We start from the raw sequence: 22,500 nt of genomic DNA on the forward strand, positions 1-22,500 counted from the left end.
CCCTGATCATGCGAAAGGGATTGCCCCTCGGGGAAAACCCTTTGGTCCTGAGCCACCACTGCGAGGGTCTCATGTGCATCAAGCCAAACGGTATCATGCTGGACACTGCTGCCATCAATCCCAACAGTCTCTGAAACTGTTTCACAGTGAGTGACTGGCATATCTTTATTCTTTTCAAAGCTGACAGGATGGACTCTATGCATGCCGGAGACAGGCGCCCCGCATCAACATAGAATTCCACACTACCCCTAGAAAAGTGGTCCTCTGTAATGGAGAACGCACACTCTTCTTGCCGTTTAGCCGTAACCCCAGCTCTTTCCTTTGGGGGAGAACGACATCTCGATGCCGAACTGCCAACAGATGCGACTGAGCTAGAATCGACCAATCGTCGATGTAGTTCATGATGCGAATACCCTGAGGATGCAGTGGCGCCAGAGCTGCATCTATGCATTTCGTGAAAGTGCAGGGTGATAGTGCTAGGTCGAACGGAAGAACACAATATTGGTATGCTTTGTCCCCCAAAGCAAACCTCAGGAATTTCCCATGATATGGAAGGATGGAAAAGTGGAAGTAAGTGTCCTTGAGATCTTTCGTGACAGACCAGTCCTCGGAGCTGATCTGTGGCACGATTTGTCTCAACATTTTGAACTTTAGTTACATGACGGAAACGAACAGAACTCTTAAATCCAAAATGGGACGCAACCCCACATCCTTCTTTGGAACGATGAAATACCGGCTGAAAAACCCGGTGTCCCTGCTGGAGGGAGGTACATGTTCCATGGCCCCTATGTCCAACAGGATTTTCACTTCTTGTTCCATTACCAGAACCTGCTCGGGGGTCACCACGGTGGGATGAAAGCCCCTTTTGGTCTGCAGGACCCAACGAGAAATATTTGGCAGTAGCTTCTGCCTCTCGAGACTGGTTTCTGGATTTAGTATTTTGTTGAGCAATCAGCCCATCGCCCTGTAACGGCGAACTGGCAGGGAACGACTGAACTGACTGCTCTAGGACCCTCCTCGGAGGGGGCGGGCATCCCAGGGCCACTACATTTCCGGGTGGCACCTGAGATATGTGCTTGCTGGAGACTGCTGCGCCCTGTAACACACGAGGTGGCAGGGTTAGCAGAACGTCCCCCGATGACACCGAAGGGAGACGGGCACTGTAAAATGAGGTGTTAACCGCTCTGCTTCGGTGGGGAACTGCCCTCGATGGCTTGCGCCCTCGGACGTCAGGCCTTTTCTTTGCAGTTTTCTTGGAAATAATGACGGTCCTCAGATCCTTATCCCTTGAAGGCTGCTGTTGAGCGCGCTTTCCGTGTCCAGACATTTTGTGGGGGAGCACGGGAAGCCACGCTCTATTTTTGTGTTGCACGGTGTGAAGAGCTGGTTTTAAAAGTTTGGGGCTGCTCCCGCTCAGCAACCCCGGAGACATGAGTCTGGCGAGGGAGAAGTTTTTGGAAGGCAGCCGCTTGTATGGCTGACTCCTGAAACCTCTCGACGACCAAGTGCACTGCGTCGTCGAAGAGGCCTGATAAAGAGACAGGAAAATCCATAAAAAATGTTTTCTCCTTTTCTTTAATATTGCTCAGATTGAGCGATAGAACGGCCGATAGAAATAGCTGTCTCCTTGGCGACCCTGAGAGACAATCTGTGGCTCGACGCAGTTCGCAAACTGCGTTCATGCCAATAGCCCCGCCCTCATTAATGTCTGCCTGGTAAGCCTGCAGCAGCGACATTGTGTGCAGACATGCTGCAGCCTGACCAGCCGCTGAATAAGCCTTACCCACCAAAGCTGAAGTTACTCTAACTGGCTTGGTGGGTAATAATGTGGCTTTAAGGGAAGATGCAGATTCAGGGGAGAGATAGCTTGCGAATGTCTCTTCCACCTTCGGCATCTCCCCATATCTGTGCTCTTTAAATTGTGAAATAGAAGAGTAGTGTAATGATTGTGCACTGTACATTCTATATGACACAGGTTTCTTCCACAATCTCGACACCTCAGTGTGGAGATCAGGAAAAAACGGAAGGCTCAGGCGTTGAGATTGTGAACGAGAGAGCAGGAAGCGTTCGTCTAGTTTACTTTTTGAACGAACGTCCTGCTTATCTGCCGGCCAATCGATATGTAATCTGTCGACCGCTCTCGCTACAACCTCAATGAGCTCCTCAAAAGCATGAGACTGAGGTGGCGAATCTTCAGTATCACGAGCATAAACACTAACAACATCCAGTCCCTCGGAACTGGATAACTGTAGTGTTGGTATCTGTATCGGGGTGGAAGAAACCGCAGCGCGTGCTTCCAAACCCTGATACGAGGCATTAGATCTGTCAGATGAAGTCAGAGATAAGGCAGAGCCCGTCTCTAACCCCGCTGACAGATCCATATGCGAACCCCAAGTCTGAAGTCTTCGCTGTGCCTCGGCAGCAGCGGGACCTGAGCCTTGGGAAACGCGAGCCTGGGCGTCCTCGCTAAGAGACGCCAGGCGGGATCGGAGTGTCTGCAAGGGAAGCACAATACAGTGCTCACAGTCAGTGCCCTCGAGCGCTCCACTCAGAAACAAACAACACATGAAGTGCGTGTGTCCCCACCCGTTAAATAACGCGGGCAGGGGTGCACACACACTCTAAACTGCTGCTTGCTCGTCATAGTCTATAAATATATACATATATATTAGGCTTGCTACGGTAGTCGGTGTTACCGGTGTTACACAGTGTTCAGTCGCAACACCGGTTTCATCACTTGCCCACTGCGACACCGCGGTGAAAAAACAAAACAATTTTTTTTTAAACCGTTAAAATATTTAACGCAATTACGCAGTATCCGTTTTTTTCTGTCACCCGTTGACTAGCGTTGTATGATCACGCTCTTATTCATGTGAATGCTTTTAAGCGCGACAAGACTAGAGAGACCACGCTATAAGTCCTGCCTATTACACACACACACACTCGCGCGCGCGACCCACAGAAAAGAAGCGTGTCAGTATATAGTTCTCTTTTGGGCTTGAACAAACCATAACACACACACATTTTGCCAAAATGTCCGTTTTGTCGAGTGTCCTCATAAGAGCAGTCTTAAATGATTTAAATAAAGTCTTAAATTAACGTAGAGATTTGTGAGAAAATGGGACGCGTGTCAGATCGCGTCTCTGTCAGCAGCGGCTGGTCTTAAAGTGTCACTAATGTTAATCAAAGAACAAAGGTAAGAGAGTAAATTGCTCACTCAGACACGGAGCCAGGATGATTATTATACCGGTAGCCTAATAATCATGAATGCACTCCGCTATCTTTTAACACATCTCCTGCGAGCCATTTCTTCACGCAAAAGAAAAACTCTTCATGAAGTGCAGTGAAATTCAGCGATCTATGGCGTTTCCTGATGGATCATGTTTGTTCATTAACTTCATTTTATACGTGCAACTCACGTAGCCTACAAGGACACTGACAACGTGCAGACAGACAGGACCGAGCAGGTAATATTTAATATGAAACAAAGTCTCAACTTTCAAATTTGGTCAGTCAAAGAAAATGAAACAATAAATAGGCCTACCGTTTTGTGAGATTGCCTCAGTTTAAACCAAGTTCAAATCCACCGACGTTAATCTCCTAACTCTCCTGACTGCTTTGTCGGACAAAATATGGTGGATTTTGATTTGTCAGATCGCATCAAACTCCATGCGAAGGATGAATTGACGCTAATTTAAAAGTGAAGTGCACACTGCTGCACCAGCTTTTTATAAGCGATGTAAAAAAAAATTAGTTTCGTTTTAAAATTAGCGCCAATTCAGCGCACAATAACAAAAAAGTGTTGCTCCGCACGACCACCAATTATGCCTGTCATTAACGCGCGCATTTTACGTTTGCCTTTAAATTAGTGATTTAAAAGCCCCCGCCGGTGATACCGGTATTACCGGTGTTGTCACACGTCGATTAACCGGTGGGAAAATATCCTCACCGTCACATCCCTAATATATATATATATATATATATATATATATATTAGACAACACCAAATAACAAGGACAATTTCACATAGAGCGCTTGTGAAGACACAGAAGCTAGCGCGGCTTTGTTTGAACAGGCTTATATAGTTTAAATAGTATATATAGATAATATTTTTTAAAGTTTTTTCAAAATGAAGTGTTCATCGGAGGGGTCCAAGACCCCAGGACTTTTGTCACACTTGAACCCTGAACACACACACACACATTTATTTGAATGGATTCGAGGAGTTTTGTGGTTGAAATTTTAAAAAGTAACAAATCCTTCCCACGCTGGTCAATCTGAGCGTCTTAGGAATTAATGAAATGCAGAGTATGCTTCAGTACACATAGAAAAACCTCAAAATGCTTAAAATTCTAACAAAAAATGCTAAAACTTTACCGAAAAATTATTTTATAATGTCCATACGTGTATGTGAATGCACACTGAAGAGAAACGAAGAGACTTTAGGACCCAGCGGAACAGCTCATTTGCTCCATATAAGCCCATCTAGAGTTATGAAATATCATATTAGTTTTATTCCACAAGAGGTCAAAGACACCCAATGTAAGATATTTTGAGCTGAATTAAAAGAGTTATGCATGAAATTGTGAGTTATTTTTGAATTTAAGTTTAACGAATGTGAGGAATGTGCTTAAATAACAAATCTAGTAATTTAAAGGTAAATAAAATAAAAAATAACAAAAAAATCTACAAAATATTGCATTAAAAAATAGAACAATATTATCAAAATGAAATAAAATAAGCTTTCTGTACAAAAAAAAGGGCTTTAGGGCTTCGAGACCCACGAGGGAAGGATGAATACTCAGACCTCAGGAACACGGGAACATGGGAATATGGGAATATGGGAATATGGGAATATGGGAACATGGGAATATGGGAATATGGGAATATGGGAACATGGGAATATGGGAATATGTGAATATGGGAACATGGGAACATGGGAATATGGGAATATGGGAATATGGGAACATGGGAATATGTGAATATGGGAGCATGGGAATATGGGAATATGGGAACATGGAAATTGGGAATATGGGAACATGGGAACATGGGAATTGGAAATATGGGAACATGGGAATTCGGAATATGGGAATATGGGAATATGGGAACATGGCAATATGGGAACATGGGAGTATGGGAACATGGGAACATGGGAATATGGGAACATGGGAATATTGGAACATGGGAACATGGGAATATGGGAACATGGAAATTGGGAATATGGGAATATGGGAATATGGGAACATGGAAATTGGGAATATGGGAACATGGGAACATGGGAATTGGGAACATGGGAATATGGGAACATGGGAATATGGGAACATGGAAATTGGGAATATGGGAAATATGGGAACATGGAAATTGGGAATATGGGAACATGGGAATTGGGAATATGGGAACATGGGAATTCGGAATATGGGAATATGGGAATATGGGAACATGGCAATATGGGAACATGGGAACATGGGAATATGGGAACATGGGAATATGGGAACATGGGAACATGGGAATTGGGAATATGGGAACATGGGAATTGGGAATATGGGAATATGGGAACATGGGAGTATGGGAACATGGGAATATGGGAACATGGGAATATGGGAACATGGGAATATGGGAATATGGGAACATGGCAATATGGGAACATGGGAATATGGGAACATGGGAATATGGGAATATGGGAACATGGGAATATGGGAATATGGGAACATGGGAATATGGGAACATGGGAATATGGGAACATGCTGCAGAAAGAAATGGGCAATTTACTAGCGATGTCCCATGACTGTCTTGAAAGCACACGTGTTTGTGAGACGCTTGAGCTGAAACTGTAACTGTGAGCCTGTAATGCAGAACATCACTGTCCCACTGAACTGCACACAGATCTCCACTTCTGATGCTTTCTTTTCTATTTAATCTTCAATCCAGTCAGATCTGGCCATGACTGCATGTTGTTGCATTCTCCACTGGTGGAGTGTGTTTGAATGCTTGTCATGTGTCTCAACGCTTCATTCCGGGTTTACGGGGAATGATTCCTCTGTTGTGCTTGTGCAATACCATTGCTCTGGTCAAGCTCGCTTTAACTCAAAATAACCCTTGTAAAGTGGACAGATGCTTCGTGGGACAGATCTTCTATTTTTTATTTTATTAAAGAAACAGAAATTATACTATACAAACAAAGTCAACATGATGTTTAGGCACTGCTGAACAACAAGTGTTTCTATAAGCAGCACAAGTAAATGTTTGTGTGTAATTGTGGGCATTTGCTCGTAATCCGGCATGCCGTGTTTATTTCCATGTTGTGTTCACCAGGTTTTTTTGCTTACGCTGTTATTTTCCTGTGTTTCAGCTTCAGCCTGTGGTCTGTTGGCAGCGCTTTATGCTAAATGAGAGCTTGTAGACATCACTGAAGCAAAGCGAGAAAATAAGACCACATGTCGTTCGCTACCCAGCAAAATGACCCTCTTACCAGAGACACTTTTATATGGTTGAATAAAAGGCAATTGTCGTAGTCTGTAAAGTTATAGAGTTGCTTGGCCAATGACACGTTAGCAAAATAGACTGCAGACTGACTGCATGTTATTTTATTCATATAATTTATGCATATTATTTAGGGTGCGTCTGGTTGACGTATAAACTTGGAGTTTATGGAGGAATGTAAAAGTTTGGTTAGAGTTTTGTGTAAAATTTGAAAAATTTTGAAGAGTTCCTGCCTGTGCAAAGTGACCAGCAAGATTCAAAAGAGCCCGAGTCTATAAAATACTGGATTAATAGTGATATACCACTAATTGTTTGATTATGATGCTCATTTTTTGGCATCACACTGTTAACAGAAGTCTTCAGTTAAGTGCAATAATAGTTGATTTTAGGAACATGGATCAAACGCCTCACAATATAATGATGTCACGTCTGTCTAGATCGTTTTTCATGTTTTCCTTTCATTGTTTTTAAGTCATGTCTTTTATTATATGTCTTAGTCTTGCTCATGGATGGGAGACACTAAGCTTATCCAAACTCAAAATTCAAAAATCATCAATTGAACCGATTGCTTTGCAAAATGATTCGCTGTTTAGAAGAGCTGAAAACGACACTAGTGACGCCTGATGGACAGAAATCTGTAAAAACAATGAAATCAGAAAAACAATAAAAACACAGCCAGATCATGCATAAAAACACCTTTCATAAAACAACAACAACTGCAGATGTTTAAATGACAGTGTAATCAATTAAATGCAATTAACAAATCATAATACCATTAAAAATGTGCTTGTTTTATGGAGCGCTTGGTTAATCAGGCCAATAAGAGACTATTAACTGAAACTCTTTCTATTTAAAATACAAATGTGTCATTGAAAAAAGAGACAAATTCATAAAACATGAAAAAAAAAAAAAAAACACGTGCACACAGAGATCATTGCGGCGACCCACTCAGAATCACTGGTTCGAAAAAATTATTTCAAAGCTTCTCAAAGTGTTTCAAAAGCACACATATAGTTCATGATTTCATGCCTTGAGATTTTTCGCCAGTTGTTTCTCATGTTTTCACTGGATTATTGTCTTATAAGTTGTTCTGTTCTCTCATTGGTTCACGTTCAGTGTCCTTTATCTTGTTTAGCAAGTCTTTTTTGTCATTGGCTGTTAAGCTCACACACACTCTAGTGTTTAAGCCTCATGTTTGCCATGTTTGTGGGTTCTTCCAGGTCATTGTTTATTGTCTAGCTCACAGTTCATGTTTATAATTTATTTTTTAGATCATCACTTTTGAAAACAAATCTGCACTCCACCTTCATCTGCAGATACAATGCAATGGACCTTTCCATTATTCTGTAGTAGATGTGTAATCTCAGAAGTGACTGTTTCTGAGGAACCGTCTCAACTGTGTGCACTGATCTGATTAGCAAACATCAGTGTGTAACATCAGAGGTATAATCAAATGAAACACTCATCGTTATGTAATTATGTAAGCAAACTGATTCATATCCATTTAGAATAATTATAGATTGCAATGTCGCTCTACATCCAAAACAGACACTGTTTAATATTCTTTATTTAACAGGGCTCTGAAGATTGACACTTTATATTCAAAGCACCGGAGCGTTAGTTGGGAATGTCGTGGATTTGGAGGTGTTTCCCAGCACTGGTTTTCCTGATGAACTCGCGAGCGGGAGAGGACGAGGACATCCGAGCCGGTATTGACAGTTTCCGATCCCAGTCTAAGAAATGTATTTAGAAGTGTCATTAAAGGTCTCATATTGTATAAATTTCTGAATTTTTATTTTAGGTTTTGATGTCCTTAATGCCGAGTTCAGACTGCACGATTTTAGCCCCGATTTTGGCTCGCCGACAGGTTTTGAGAAATCACAGGCAAATCGGTGCTCGTTCACTCGAGTGACAATCACGCAGTGTGAATGAGCAAAGACGCGATCTGAGAGAATCGCTGACGAGTCACCGACGCCTGTGAGATATTTGGCATGCTAATATCTGGACCTGTCGGCGATTCACAATCCTGCTGTGTGAAAAGTGTTCTGACTGAAAACTACATTGGCGATGACCGACAGCCAATGAGAGAGCAAGATACAGGACAGCAGGATGTTCAGGGAGGAGTTATAGACCAGAATATCAGTATTTTAATAGATAGGCCTATATTTACAATTATATCAAACAGAAACAAAGCACAAACATTTGCATGACCAGCAGCAACAGCAGGACATTTGCAAAATTATTTATTTACCCCCAACTCTCTTTGCAAAACACAGTCCTTGCTCCCCTCGTCTTCCCAACCATTTCCTCCTGCATAAACTGTTTATTTTTCTCATTTTCGCTGCAAATCAGCGCACAGACAATTTGGATCGCAATCTTCTTGTAGGCTATCATTTTTAATTACAAATTCAGTGTCGCGCGAGAACTCCGGTCTCACGCACGCGTGATCTTCCTTCCATATCACTTCTCGCGTTTGTTTGGTTGTGAAACGTAGTTTGCGGTCCAGGCAGAAGTTGTCGGCGATTCCTTCTTTTGTAAAGTCATGCAGTGTGAAACCTCCTGTCGCCGATCCATCGTGCAGAGTGAACACACCAGCAACTGAATGTTACCCCAGATATTCACGCAGTGTGAAAACAAGACACAATTATTTTGAAAATTGTGCAGTCTGAACTCGGCATAAGAATATATATATGTGGTATAAGTACCAAAAACCATCTCAATATGTGTTTACAGCTCCTTTCTCAGGAGCTCTGCCAAGAACAGCTCGATTTTAGCCTGTCTAATTAATATTCACGAGCCTCTCTTCTGATTGGCCTGTTGTTTTCTGAGTGATCCACCATTGGTGGGGGAGTAGACTGAAGGCGGGGACTGAGTAGTTTTGACATCACATTTATACGGAAGTCACAATGACTCGTGAAAAGCACAGCTACTTTATGCAGGCTGTGTCCGTGTGTCTGTGGATCGACTGTTTTGAAACTTATATGGTAGTTTAATAGACCTAGACCTCTGTTATCAAGAACACAGACAGGAGATTCAGTTTTCACAATATGGGACCTTTAAAGTCATCATTAAATCAAAACTGACAATTTTTGTTTTGGTGGAGCACTGCCAGTTATTATAAATTATTCATCCATCATGCATGACATTTTTTCTTATTATATATCTATTAATAATAAATTATTATATTTCTTTTAGCCGGGCAGCGTGCACGTTTCATTTGCAGAGAATACATCACTGCAATAAGCATAGTAAAAAACTCTATCCAAACTGGTGTACAATAAAGCACTGGTAAAAAGTACTCAAAAGTATTATTAAAAATAGAGTATTTACAAATATGTGTGCTTTATGGTATTAGAGTATTTGCTACTTGCCAAATCTAAGATGTAATTGAAGTTATAAGTACGTAATTGGCAGATTCTGTCAAAGTCAATTATCTGTTTTCCATTGTGGCTTTCTTAAATCCGTCATTAAAACAGAAGTTGTGCTGGTCTTTTTTCTAAGTGAAACGCTTCTGGAACAATTACAAGAATGTTGTGATTCGGTTGATTCGGTTGATTCGTCAAATTGTTTTTGAATAATGTGCAAATTAATATTACGTAGCCTTTACAAAAATAGATGTAAGGATATATCTCCACAACGCTTTATTGTATTTGGACCAAATTTGGTACACGTCATCACAAGCATTACTTAAAGTTACATGCAGCGTTTCAGTGCAGCGCCACCTTCTGGTCTGGAGATACAAAAAATTAATATTTTTGCTTATCCCAAAAATCATAAAAGTGGTCTCGTTAGATTCGCATGCCGAGTCGAATAATACCAAATCTTTCTATATCGGCCATTTTTTGGTGTCGGCCATTTTGAATTTTGTAGTAAAATGCTGTATTTTATGAACGAGTATTGTTACGAAACTTGGTATGGTTCATCAGCATGATGCCCTGAAATATCCTGAGAAGTTTCAAACCAGAGATTCCTGAAACCTTGCCATGTCCAACGATACCAAACATGCTAGGTTTTGGTTATGTTTTTAAAAAATGCGAATTTCTTCGAAGCCATTAGTCTGATCGAGACGAAACCACCAGCGGAAAATCCGAAACATGGCTAAATGTCAAAATTCTGATAGTAAGTGCCAAAAAAAATACAATCAATGTCCGGTGTGGGTCATTTTCTATGTGTTCATATAATTATCTGTAACTCCGAAATGAAGTCTATAACGAAATTATATATTTTCACCATATTTATGTATGGGGGCACTCAAAAAAAAGTGGTGGGACTGTGCCTCTTGGTGCCGCTATAATTAAACAAAACATAAAAAATTGGCTACTACAGTACCGCTGGTCTGATTGACTTCAAAATTGACATGCAGTGTCTTTGTCTCAGTTGCTATCATTGTTCATTATGACATTGGTGTAGCCTACTTTTGAAAAACATGGCCATCATTTGAATTACAAAATGACAAAAAAGGTCTATAACTGCAATGGTTTTGCATAATGCTATATTTCACGAACTCATTGGCATTTCATTATGAAACTCAGTATGTTTTCTTCGGCACCATGTCTTGAAGGCACTCAAAAAAGTTTGAGGGCAGCACCCCCTTGTGGTCACAAACTGTAATGAAATTATAGTATAAGCAATAAATCTCATTACAACTCAATGTATTTATGGGATGTGAACCTTTTTGTTTACAATTGTTTTTGCTTTATTTACTCATTTTTGCAGTTGGTCTACAGCTTGCTTATTTGTTTGCGTTTGCTATGCTTGGCCGCGGTAATTTCTGCTCACAGCTATATTTATGAATTAGAGTTTGTGACTCTCTGTGTTGTTTATCTGTATCTCAGTTCTCTTCTTCGTTCTTCAGGCTGCAGCACTGCTGTTAATGACCTGGTCTACATCATGGACGGCTCCTGGAGCGTGGGAGACGAGGACTTCGAAATAGCCAAGCGTTGGTTGGTCAATGTCACCAGTGGCTTCGACGTGAGTTCCCACTACTCTCAAGTCGGTGTCGTTCAATACAGTGACACGCCCCGGCTGGAGATCCCTCTCGGCCTCCACAAAACCACTCAGGATCTCATTAAAGCCATCGAGGAGATCAGCTATTTAGGTGGAAACACGCAGACGGGCCGCGCTATCAAGTTCTCCGTGGACCACGTCTTTGCGTCTTCGCAGCGAAGTGACGTGAAGAACCGTATTGCAGTGGTGGTGACTGATGGGAAGTCGCAGGACGACGTTACGGACGCTAGCGTCGAGGCGCGAGAGCAAGGGATTACAGTGTTTGCGGTGGGCGTTGGTTCGGAGATCACCACGTCAGAGCTGGTGACCATCGCCAACACGCCGGAGGGGGATTACGTGCTTTACGCCGAGGACTACACCGACATCGCACGCATCCGGGACGCCATGGAACAGAAGCTGTGCGAGGGTAAGGGCTGTTTATACGACACCGTTTTCAAATAAAAACTTTTTATGTTCGTTTACACGACAGCGGCGTTTTGGGCGCCTGAAACTACAAACTTTTGAAAATGTTTTTTAAAGTGCAAGTTTTTAAAATGTTAACAACAAAAACATGAATCTCTGAAGACGATGAGGTCATGCACATGCGTATTACATGTTCAGTCTATAGTGTTTCATCGCCATCTACTGGCCTGGCAGCAGAATACAGCGTTTATAGTTGTTTTCGCGGATCCGTGTGAATGAGGATCGTTCTGACGATCGTGCGTTTGTACGTGGAAAACTCCGAGGACAAACTCCTCAGTTTTAAGCATATCGTTGTTGTGTAAACGTACGCTAAGATTCAAGCCTTGTCCACACTAATACGTTTTCGTTTGGAAACGCATCTTTTTCTCTGCGTTCTGGCCTTCCGCCACACTGAGATGGCGTTTTTATTAATGAAAACAAAGATTTATGAAAACGTACTCCAAAGCTGATTAATTTGAAAACGCCGTTTTCGTGTTGTAGTGTGGACTGTCAAAACCGAGGTATTTAAAATGTACGTTTAGTCACGTGACTCATATTATATATATTAATGTTTATGCCGGTATGTGGCTGTTATGTGCCGTTCACTTTCACACTGTTGCTAATATGTTACTTCCCACACTCTTCATATCACAGTCCTGCAAAGATGACAGACATTCACTCGCATTTGCTGCAGTGAAACATGAGAGCAGTTTTAGCGTTTTAGACCAAACATATAATGTTGACTGAGAGCGACCTGGACGATCAGTGAATGCCGAGATATTTTGCTATCCTGTCAGAAGAATTGCACTATAACTTTATTATTAATTTGCTTCGTCTGCATCATCTCAGTGAGCTTTTGTGAGGGTTTATGCATGCGATGTGAAGGTGAATTTAGCGTTTTCAGGCCGTTTACAAAAACGCCATTTTCAAATGTATCCGGATTAATGTAAATGTACGTCTACAATAATCCGGATACATTTGAAAGCGGCTTTTCGTTTAAAAACGCTCTGTGATATGAAGAGTGTGGGAAGTAACATATTAGCAACTGTGTGTAAGTGAACGGCACATAACAGGCACATACCGCTATAAACATGAATATTTATTGGTACAATATGAGTCACATGACTAAACTTACGTCGTCGTTTTTAAATACCTCTGTGTTGACAGTCCACACTACAACGAGAAAATGGCGTTTTCAAATGTATCCACTTTAGAGAGTGTTTTCATTAATAAAAACGCTGTCTCGGTGTGGACGGAAGGCCAAAACGGAGAGAAAAAGATGCGTTTTCAAATGAAAACGTGTTAGTGTGGACAAGGCCTCACATGCGTGTGAGCAATCCCATAAACATTTAAACTGATTTTGGCATTACCCATCCTCTCCTGTTCTTAAAAGAACAGCGAACCACTAAAACACCACAGTCCATTCATGCCCAGTGACATGGAAAGCCACGAACTCACGGCCAAACCAGCGGCATGATGCCATGATAGGGAGGAACCAGGAACGGCAGATGTTGGCACATGTTCTGGTGTGGATGGAGAGAGTAGTTGTTAATAGTGGCAGGAAACATTTTCTGTTCATGTTTTCTGTCAGCTGATGATTTATTTGCAACTGTTGCCTTTGGCTTACTTAGTTGGGGTTTAACCTGTTACCTGGCACCATTCTTTCTATGAGCACAAATCTGAACTTGAATGGTTGTAATTCATATTATGCTTTGGAATACAGATACAAAATTATAATAAGGATGAATACTAACCAGCACACTGAGACTTAACAGGCTGTTAGACACTTAAAGTCCCCGTGTAGTCAATAGTTTTATCCCTTAAAACTCATCTTTGATAACCAATATGACATATTTACTTGAAAAAATGCCTCATTGCCTAATTTAGTATGCGTGGTTCTATGGATATGCAAATGAGCCCCGCCTCCACTCACTCACTCAGAGATCCACTGGTTGACGATCACACGTTGATCTGATTGGTTACAAGGTAGTTTGTGACGTCAGAAACACCAGCGATTTCAAAGCGTGTTTTTGAGACTGTCTTTGGTTCACTGCAGTTTTAAGGAGAAAATACTCAACAATGCTGTCGACTTATGAATTTACACATGGTTTGTCTTAAAGCATATTAAAAACACCACATAGACACATAAACAACATTAAAAGCTGGATTTTCACCACAGGGGGACTTTAATATTCAGTAACTTCACTGATTTGTCTGCACTGAAACGTTCAGATGAGATAATGACACTTCTCTTCTGTAGAGCTGCTAATCGCAGAATTAAACTCGTTTCATTATTGATGAACTTTGCACTTATTGAACTGAATTGAATCAACAATGAAGTCTGTTTTACAGCAAAATTTGGCTCAAGTTTGCATAAATTATTCTGTTATTTTCCTGTTTGTTTCTGTGAAGCTGCTTGAAACAGTCAGTACAGAAATAAAGTGTTATAGAAATAAATCTGACTGAATATTATGTTTAAGGTGGTGTCATCTTACATTTTTTTGTATAAATCAAATTGTACAAATTCATGTGAAATACAAATTCATACGGAAACTTATAAAGTAGTTACATTTTCTCATTAGATCAGGTTTGAAAGTGTCCATACAGTATGGGTGTTATAACGTGACGTTTTCTTGAACTATAGTACATCAGTGTCTCATAATTATCCTATGAGATATTATGCATTTCACAGAAAAAAGACAGGATGTTCATGGAACGTTTTTACTGAAACATATTAGTTGGATGTTCATTTAACATTTTTAAATGTTACTACAGAATATTCAGAGAACATTCAAAAGTAATTCTCATGTCTGCCCTTAAAGGGACAGTTCATCCAAAAATGAAGATTTTGTCATCATTTACTCCACCTCAAGTTGTTCCAAACCTGTATGAGTTTCTTTCTTCTGTTGAACACAAAAGAAGATATTTCACTGAATGTTGGTTATCAAACAGTTGACGGTAGCGATTGACTTAGCAGGAAAACAATACTGTGGAAGTCAATGGGTGTCTGGTTATCCATATTCTTTTCAAATTTTTATTTTTGGGTGAACTATCCCTTTAAAATGAGCATATTCAAGAAAAAAAGTTTTTAAAAGATAAAAAATTAAACTGGACAATTTAATTAAAAATGAAATGGATTTGCTGGTTTGAAATGCAATCCTCAGATGTGTGTGTGGTGACGGGCCTGAAACGCTGTGTCCCTCCGCAGAATCTGTGTGTCCCACTCGAATCCCTGTGGCGTCCCGGGATGAGAAAGGCTTCGAGCTGATGTTGGGCATGAAGATCCATCAGAAAGCTCAGAAGATCCCGGGCTCATTACTGTCGGAGCACGCGTATCTGCTGGACAAGAGCATCGACATCACGGAAAACACAAGGTCGGGTTTAAACCTAATGCACAGGTTCATTACATCATCACAACCAATGCTGGGGAAAGTTACTCTTATAATGCATTGAAAACTCCCTAAAAAGTAACTTATTATGTTACAGTTACTTCTGATGCCCAGTAAGGTAACACTTTATAATAACTGCACGCTATTAATCATTAGTTAAGCATTAGTAAACAGTTAATTCATCATTTATAAAGCATTAATAGACATTAATAAGCAGTTTATAAATACAGCTATACATGCTTTATTCTTGATTTATAAGCATATCTATGTGTTTAATAATTGTACTTTCATACTTTGTTAATGATTAATTAATAATTTCTAAATTCTTTACAAACCAGTTATTTAGGAGTTGTCAGTGGTTCATAAGATCGCTTAGAACATGTGAGTAAATGCAGTAAGTTCAGGTCGTTATAAAGCATTCAGTAGTGGTCAGTTAACTATTTGTGTGAGCTCATCTAAAGTGAGGACTAGTTATGCCTCGTAAAGCATTTATAAAGGAGATTTAAATACTTGTTTATCTTCTTAACAGAAAAATGAAACAAACACAACACTGTGATTCAGAACATAGAAATATTTAACAGCATTTAAACCTCCTTTATTATTGTCTCCTAATAAATACTGTATAAATGTTTTGCTCATTGTTAGTTCATGTTAGTTAATACATTAACTAATGTTAACTAATGAACCTTATTGTAAAGTGTTACCCAGAATATTATTATGTTCTGCTCTGTCTAAGGGCTTATTATGGAGGAGAGAGTTTTTAGTGCAGTATTTTATAGAATTTTTAAGCAAATTAATTCAACAGAAAAGTGATATGCATTACTTTTTTAAAAATAAACTCAAGTAACTCAAATATTAATGTGTACATATATAATAATAACTGTATTATTCTATAGCACCTTTAAATGAGCTTCTCAAAGTGCTTTACACGGTAAAAAATACAAAATAAATGAACAATAATTCAGTGGTGTATTAAAACATCTGATTACGTAATGCATGTTAACAGTGATCACAGTGATTTAAACGTGTTTAATATGTAATAATTGGTGATTCTGAAATCAATTATTACAATTATGACCAATTATTACATATTAAACATGTTTAAATCATTGTGATCAGTGTTATTTGTTACATCTGATTTTATCTGTAACACAGATCACAATGATTTAAATGTGTTTAATATGTAATAATTGGTGATTCTGAAACTTTTAGTAGCTCCTGAAAATGTGTTATTTATTAGTTGATGGTTTTTATCGCGCACACCTAAATGTGTGTGTTGCATGTGACTGACAGCTGTCTGTAAACCTGTTTTAAAGGGAGGTTTTCCCGGAAGGCCTGCCTCCCTCATACGTGTTCGTGTCGACGCTGAGGCTGAGCGGGCCGTCGCTCCGGGAGAAGCTGGACCTGTGGAGGATTCTGTCTAAAGATGGACAGATCCAGGCCGCGATCACACTGAACGGACTGGACAGATCCCTCATCTTCACCACCACGAACACCGTCAGTGAGGAGCAGACCGCCACGTTTGATGCGCACGGCATCGAGGTCAGCCGAATACCAGCAACCAACATTCTCACACTATACAAAGGCAAATTGTTAATGGTGTTTTTGTATGGAATTACTTTTGTGCCAAAAATAATAATGAATGTAACTTTTCAAGAAACGAATGAAAATATAAATTGAAACGCTTAAAGACTCTCACGTCCACACTATAAACACAACACTGACGTCTTCACTGCAGGTCAAGGCGCTGTCAATCAAAAACTCAGTAGCCAATGAGAACAAACTGATGCTAGCTCCGCCCCCACGAGAGATATGTGGCAGAACGGCGAATGAAAACTCAGAAACGTAAATGAAAACTTCAGAAGTGTAAATGGAAGTGCATCAGCGAAAGAAAGAGGAGAAAACAGTTACAACATGCAGTGTATTAAAAACAAAGTCAAACATTTTGCCCGCGATTTATTTATTTTTTCAGTTTCAAAGATGTTTTATTCAGTTTCTTGAAAAGTTACATTCATGATTATTGGCACAAAAGTAATTCCATATTTTTGTGTAGCTGCATAAGAAGGTTAGTGAATGAATCATCCGTACACTAATGCAGCAGATCCACATAAAGTCTTCCTGAAAGGGAAGTTGTGCTGGTCTTTTCTCCTCTATTGTGTCGTATATCGAGAGAAACGCTTCAGGAACAGGAACACATGTGGGCGGGGCTTGAGTGTGTGTGTGTGTGAGGAACTGATTGGATGGTTGTGGTTTGCTATTGGCTGATCTCATGAGAGTGACAGGTTATAACCCCGCCCACATCATCAGAGAAGAGAAGAGGAACTTATTCTCATTCAACATTATTAACACAATAATGATGATGTGCACCCATAAATCATTTACAATAAACACTGCAGAAATCCATTTAAAATAATATTGTCGACTTTCATGGTGACTTTAAACAGAAGTTGCTCCACACACTCGTTTAGGCGGAAGAATAATGTATTAATAATGTATAAATGAGCTGCTTTATGACATGTGACTGACTATAGTAATGCACAGCTGCAATTTCCTTTTAAAATACCCATGACGCGTTTCCCACTAAAGCTGCTCACTTACACATTTAAATAACACAAATCCTCAGAAATGTTTTAATTTCAGCAATCATCATCTTGTACCTGTTCCATGTCTTCCTCTGCTTTAAATGTCAAAACCAAGTGTTCTTGCATAATCGAGGCATTTTCCTCCATCACAGCCCCTCATTCCTGCAGAAAAGCTTGTTTTAGAAAACTGTGCGACTCTTGTCTGACATTCCTGTCAAATGTGGAATCAGATCTTTGTGCTCAGTGTATCACCTCAGATCACACACACACACACACACACACGCTGTGAATCTCTCGCAGGCTCTGTTCGATGGAAGCTGGCACCAGCTGAAGGTCCTGGTCAAGCCCAGACATGTGACGTGTTTTCTGGACGACCAGCAGATCCAGGATCAGTCTCTGGAGACGTCCGAGCCCATCTTCATCAACGGGAAGACTCAGATCTCCAAGCGCTCTGGCTCTGATGCTACACTGCCTGTAAGTACAGGAGAGCAAACTAACAGGGGCTAGTTGTCACACACGCTTTAAATACTTCCACACATCACTCTAAAAAATGCTGGCTTGTTTCAACCCAACTTTGGGTCAAATATGGACAAATCTAACTGTTGGGTTACATTTTTAAATTAAATTTTTAACCCAACGTTTGGGTTTGTCCATATTTGACCTAAAGTTGGGTTAAAACAACCCAGCATTTTTAAGCGTCACCAAACTTAGTATATTTAGTAGTTGCCATAACAACACTATATACAGAAAAAAATGCACCAAAATTCAGAAATCTTTGGAAGATATCACTGAACATTTATTTAACCATAATTTCTTAGTTATGTTAATTTCCCATCTCTGTTTTTTTATATCAGACAAATCTGATAATATTTTAATCTTATATCTGTTATTAAATAGTTGTTTAATGCTGATCTAACAGCAGAAACCCTCGCTGGGTTTAAACCCGGTTTTGCAGGCGGGGCATGTTGTCACACCTCGTTACAATGAGACTCTATTAGAACTCTATACTTTTATGAATTCTATTGAGAAACCATGAGAAAAGGTCAGACTGAGAGTCAATGTTCAGAAATGATTGATTATTATTATGTTTTGAACTATGCTGTATACCTGTGTTTTGATTTTCACTAAATTTTGTATTTATTTTTAATTAGTAAAAATGCCATTATTTTATATGAAAAAAAGTTAATAATTGTATTTTATTGAGAAAATATTTTAGTTTATTTTGTATATTTTTTGATTAGATCAGATAACATTCTAATAATCTGTCATATGGTCATGTTATACTGTGCTCCAGCTATGGGGCATGTTGTCACACTTCACTTTCATTCTTTCAGGGTAAATCAAGAGACAAGTAAACACTGTGTTAATGAAACTAAACTATATAATTGTTCTAGACGTGTAAAATTAATGCGGGAAAGAAAAAATACTCTGATGTTCTTGTATGGCTGTTTTTAAAGTAAAGTTCTTACGGGTTGCAGTCGTGTGTTGTGTTGAATTAGAGAAGCTGAAATGTTTGTTGTTGTTGGTGTTGTTTTTGTTGTTGTTGTTTTTGTGATTTCTCATCGACAACCACAGACAGAGATTCAGAAACTGAGGCTTTATTGTGACCCACATCAGAGCGAGAGAGAGACCGCATGTGAAATCTACTCTGTGGTGAGAACCAAGAACTAAAACTAACTTAGTTGTAGAATTGCATTAATGTGATTGGCTGAGGCGGGAATGGGCTTTTTAAAGGGATAGTTCACACAGAAATTAATTCTGTCATTAATAACTCTTTCATGTCGATCAAACCTGTGAGACTTTCGCTCATCTCCGAACACAAATGAAGATGTTGTTGATGATCTTGTTTATCTGTAAATAAAAGCCTTCAATCTGTTCATCATATCAAGCAATCGTGTCTCTTCAGAAATGTTGGTTTAAACCGCTCTAAGATTTTATTAAAAATATCTCCATTTGTGTGTGAATATGAAAGAAAATCATCCAGATTTGGAACGACATGACAGAATTATTATTTTTGGGTGAATTATGCCTTTAATATTATGAGTACTTCTGTCCAACAATTCCTTTATTAAAATAATCTATATCAATATAATTATCTTAAATGGGCCAGATGTACTGCTTTTATTTTATTTAATTTTAATTTTATTTTTTATTTTATTTTTATTTTCTATCAGCAGGGAACTATTATTTTGTTTTGTTTTATTTATTTATTTTTATTTTATTTAGTCTTATTTTATTTTATTATTTTATTATTATTTCATTATTATTTTAGTTTTCATTTTAATATATTTTTTATCAGCAGGGAACTATTATTTTGGTTTGTTTTATTTATTTTCTTATTTTATCTTATTTTATTTCATTATTTTATTATTATTATTTTTTTATCAGCAAGTTATCTATGAAATTGTTATTTATTTTGAATTTAAGTTGAATGAATGTGCTTAAATTATTATTTTTTTATTATTATTTATTGTAGAATTAAAAATAATTAATATATAATTTAAACGTAAATCAAATAAAAGATAACAAAAAATAACAAAAAATCTCCAAAACATTGCATTAAAAAATAGAAAAAAATATTATCAAAATGAAATAAAATAAGCTTTCTGAAAAAAAAAAGAAAAAAAGAGAAAGTTTAAGTGTAGGGCTTCAGGTTATTTTGACCCGCGAGGGAAAGAAGTGCGAGGGAAGGATGAAAACACTGTTAATGACTGTAAGCTTAAAGATACACTCATACAGACTAACTTCCTTTTCCTTGTTTTACAGGACGATGAACGGGTAAGTTTGCACCGCACACTCTCCTGACTGAAGTGTGTTTGTGCTGTTGATGATACGAGTGTGTGTCGTGTCTCCAGTGTCCTCTGGATCGAGAGCCCGGCGCTGAGAGCGGAGACGAGTGCGACTGCAGTGAAGGGCCTCCGGGACCGAGGGTCAACACACACATCTCACTCTCTGCTGTGTAAGTGTGTCCGTCACAGTAAACAGGGTTATTTACAGTCTGATCTCCACAGGGTGAGCGGGGAGAGACGGGCAGAGACGGTCCTCCGGGCCCCGGCGGGAAACCTGTGAGTGAGACACCGCATGTTCACGATATTCACGCGTTTGTTTTGGCCGTAGACGAATCTGTGTGTTTTCTCAATAAAGGGACCTCAAGGTTCAAGAGGAGAGCGAGGAGAGCCTGGAGAAAAGGTAACAAGCTCTTACAGTTTCAGAACATTTACTGCAAACAAACAAACTAACAAACAAACGCAAAAATCATGCAGATTTTACAGAAAAAAAATGGGAGCTGGTTATCAGAATAATTCAGTAAAAATAAAGTAACAATGTAAACATATTTACAGAATGACCTGAAAATTGTACAATTTAATTTACAACAACAGATGAATAAAAATAAAATAAAAAGACATTTTAAACCAGTAAATCCAAAAACCATTTTTCTGCTGCTATTAAAATCTGTTTAATGCCTTTATAATACACTGGCATCCACATTAATAACACTGATGGCAAAGACATGATTAATCAAAGTTCATCACTGGAAATAAACATTCATTCAACAACATAAGATGGATGTAAAACATAACGGATCTGAGAAGAATTTAGAAGAAACGGTAACACTTTACAATTAGGTTCATTAGTTAACATTAGTTAATGTATTAACTAGCATTATATCCATGAGCAATACATTTGTTACAGTATTAATTACTCTTTGTTAATGTGAGTTAATATAAATACAGCTATTCAGTGTTTTTTCATGATAGTTCACAGTTCACATTATCTAATGTTAACACGATTTTAATAAAGTATTAGTAAATGTTGAAATTAACATAAACAATGATGAATAAATCCTGTATACGTGCAGTTCATTATTAGTTCATGCTAACTTAGTTAACTAATGTTAACCAGCGATCCTTATTGTGAAGTGTTATCAAATAAACTATTCCAATTAAACAATTATTTTAATTAAGTATTTTACTGTAAAATTTCATGAAATGTCAGGTTAGATCTGTTGCAGTTTTTTAATATTTGTAAGCATGCAGTCGTTTCTGTTGAAGAAGTGTGTGTTGTGTTTCTTCTGTCTCGCAGGGTGAAGCCGGACTATCAGGAGCGACAGGCGATCCGGGACTCAAGGGGCCGCAAGTCAGTGTCACATCGAATACCAGATACACGCTCACGCACACACACTCACGCACACGCTCACGCTCACGCACTCACGCACACGCACACGCTCACGCTCACACTCACGCTCACGCTCACGCACACGCACACGCACACGCTCACGCACACGCTCACGCTCACGCTCACGCACACGCACACGCACACGCTCACGCACACGCTCACGCTCACGCTCACGCTCACGCTCACGCTCACGCACACGCACACGCTCACGCACACGCACACGCTCACGCTCACGCTCACGCTCACGCTCACGCTCACGCTCACGCTCACGCACACGCTCACGCTCACGCTCACTCACACGCTCACGCTCACGCACACGCACACGCTCACGCACACGCTCACGCTCACGCTCACGCACACGCACACGCTCAAGCTCACGCACACGCTCACGCTCACGCTCACGCAACACGCAACACGCAACACGC

General features: G+C 39.5%; 1 protein-coding gene across 1 annotated transcript in view; it reads left to right on the top strand.

Annotated features, from left to right (window-relative positions):
• Nucleotides 1–22,500, top strand: part of LOC143749447 (collagen alpha-1(XXI) chain-like) — a gene marked incomplete at its 3' end in the record, with an annotated part of 35,756 nt that overhangs the window by 3,362 nt on the left and 9,894 nt on the right. Inside the window, exons 2-12 of the mRNA XM_077241942.1 lie at nucleotides 8,057–8,189; nucleotides 11,336–11,893; nucleotides 15,137–15,302; nucleotides 16,634–16,859; nucleotides 18,200–18,373; nucleotides 19,475–19,552; nucleotides 20,666–20,677; nucleotides 20,755–20,829; nucleotides 20,911–20,964; nucleotides 21,044–21,088; nucleotides 21,983–22,036. Coding sequence (XP_077098057.1) covers nucleotides 8,108–8,189; nucleotides 11,336–11,893; nucleotides 15,137–15,302; nucleotides 16,634–16,859; nucleotides 18,200–18,373; nucleotides 19,475–19,552; nucleotides 20,666–20,677; nucleotides 20,755–20,829; nucleotides 20,911–20,964; nucleotides 21,044–21,088; nucleotides 21,983–22,036 — 1,524 coding nt within the window. The remainder of the gene's footprint in view (nucleotides 1–8,056; nucleotides 8,190–11,335; nucleotides 11,894–15,136; nucleotides 15,303–16,633; nucleotides 16,860–18,199; nucleotides 18,374–19,474; nucleotides 19,553–20,665; nucleotides 20,678–20,754; nucleotides 20,830–20,910; nucleotides 20,965–21,043; nucleotides 21,089–21,982; nucleotides 22,037–22,500) is intronic.

Source organism: Siphateles boraxobius, unplaced genomic scaffold (genome assembly GCF_051911475.1).
Source record: "Siphateles boraxobius isolate OS27281-9 unplaced genomic scaffold, OSU_SipBor_1 248, whole genome shotgun sequence".
NCBI lineage: Eukaryota > Metazoa > Chordata > Actinopteri > Cypriniformes > Leuciscidae > Siphateles > Siphateles boraxobius.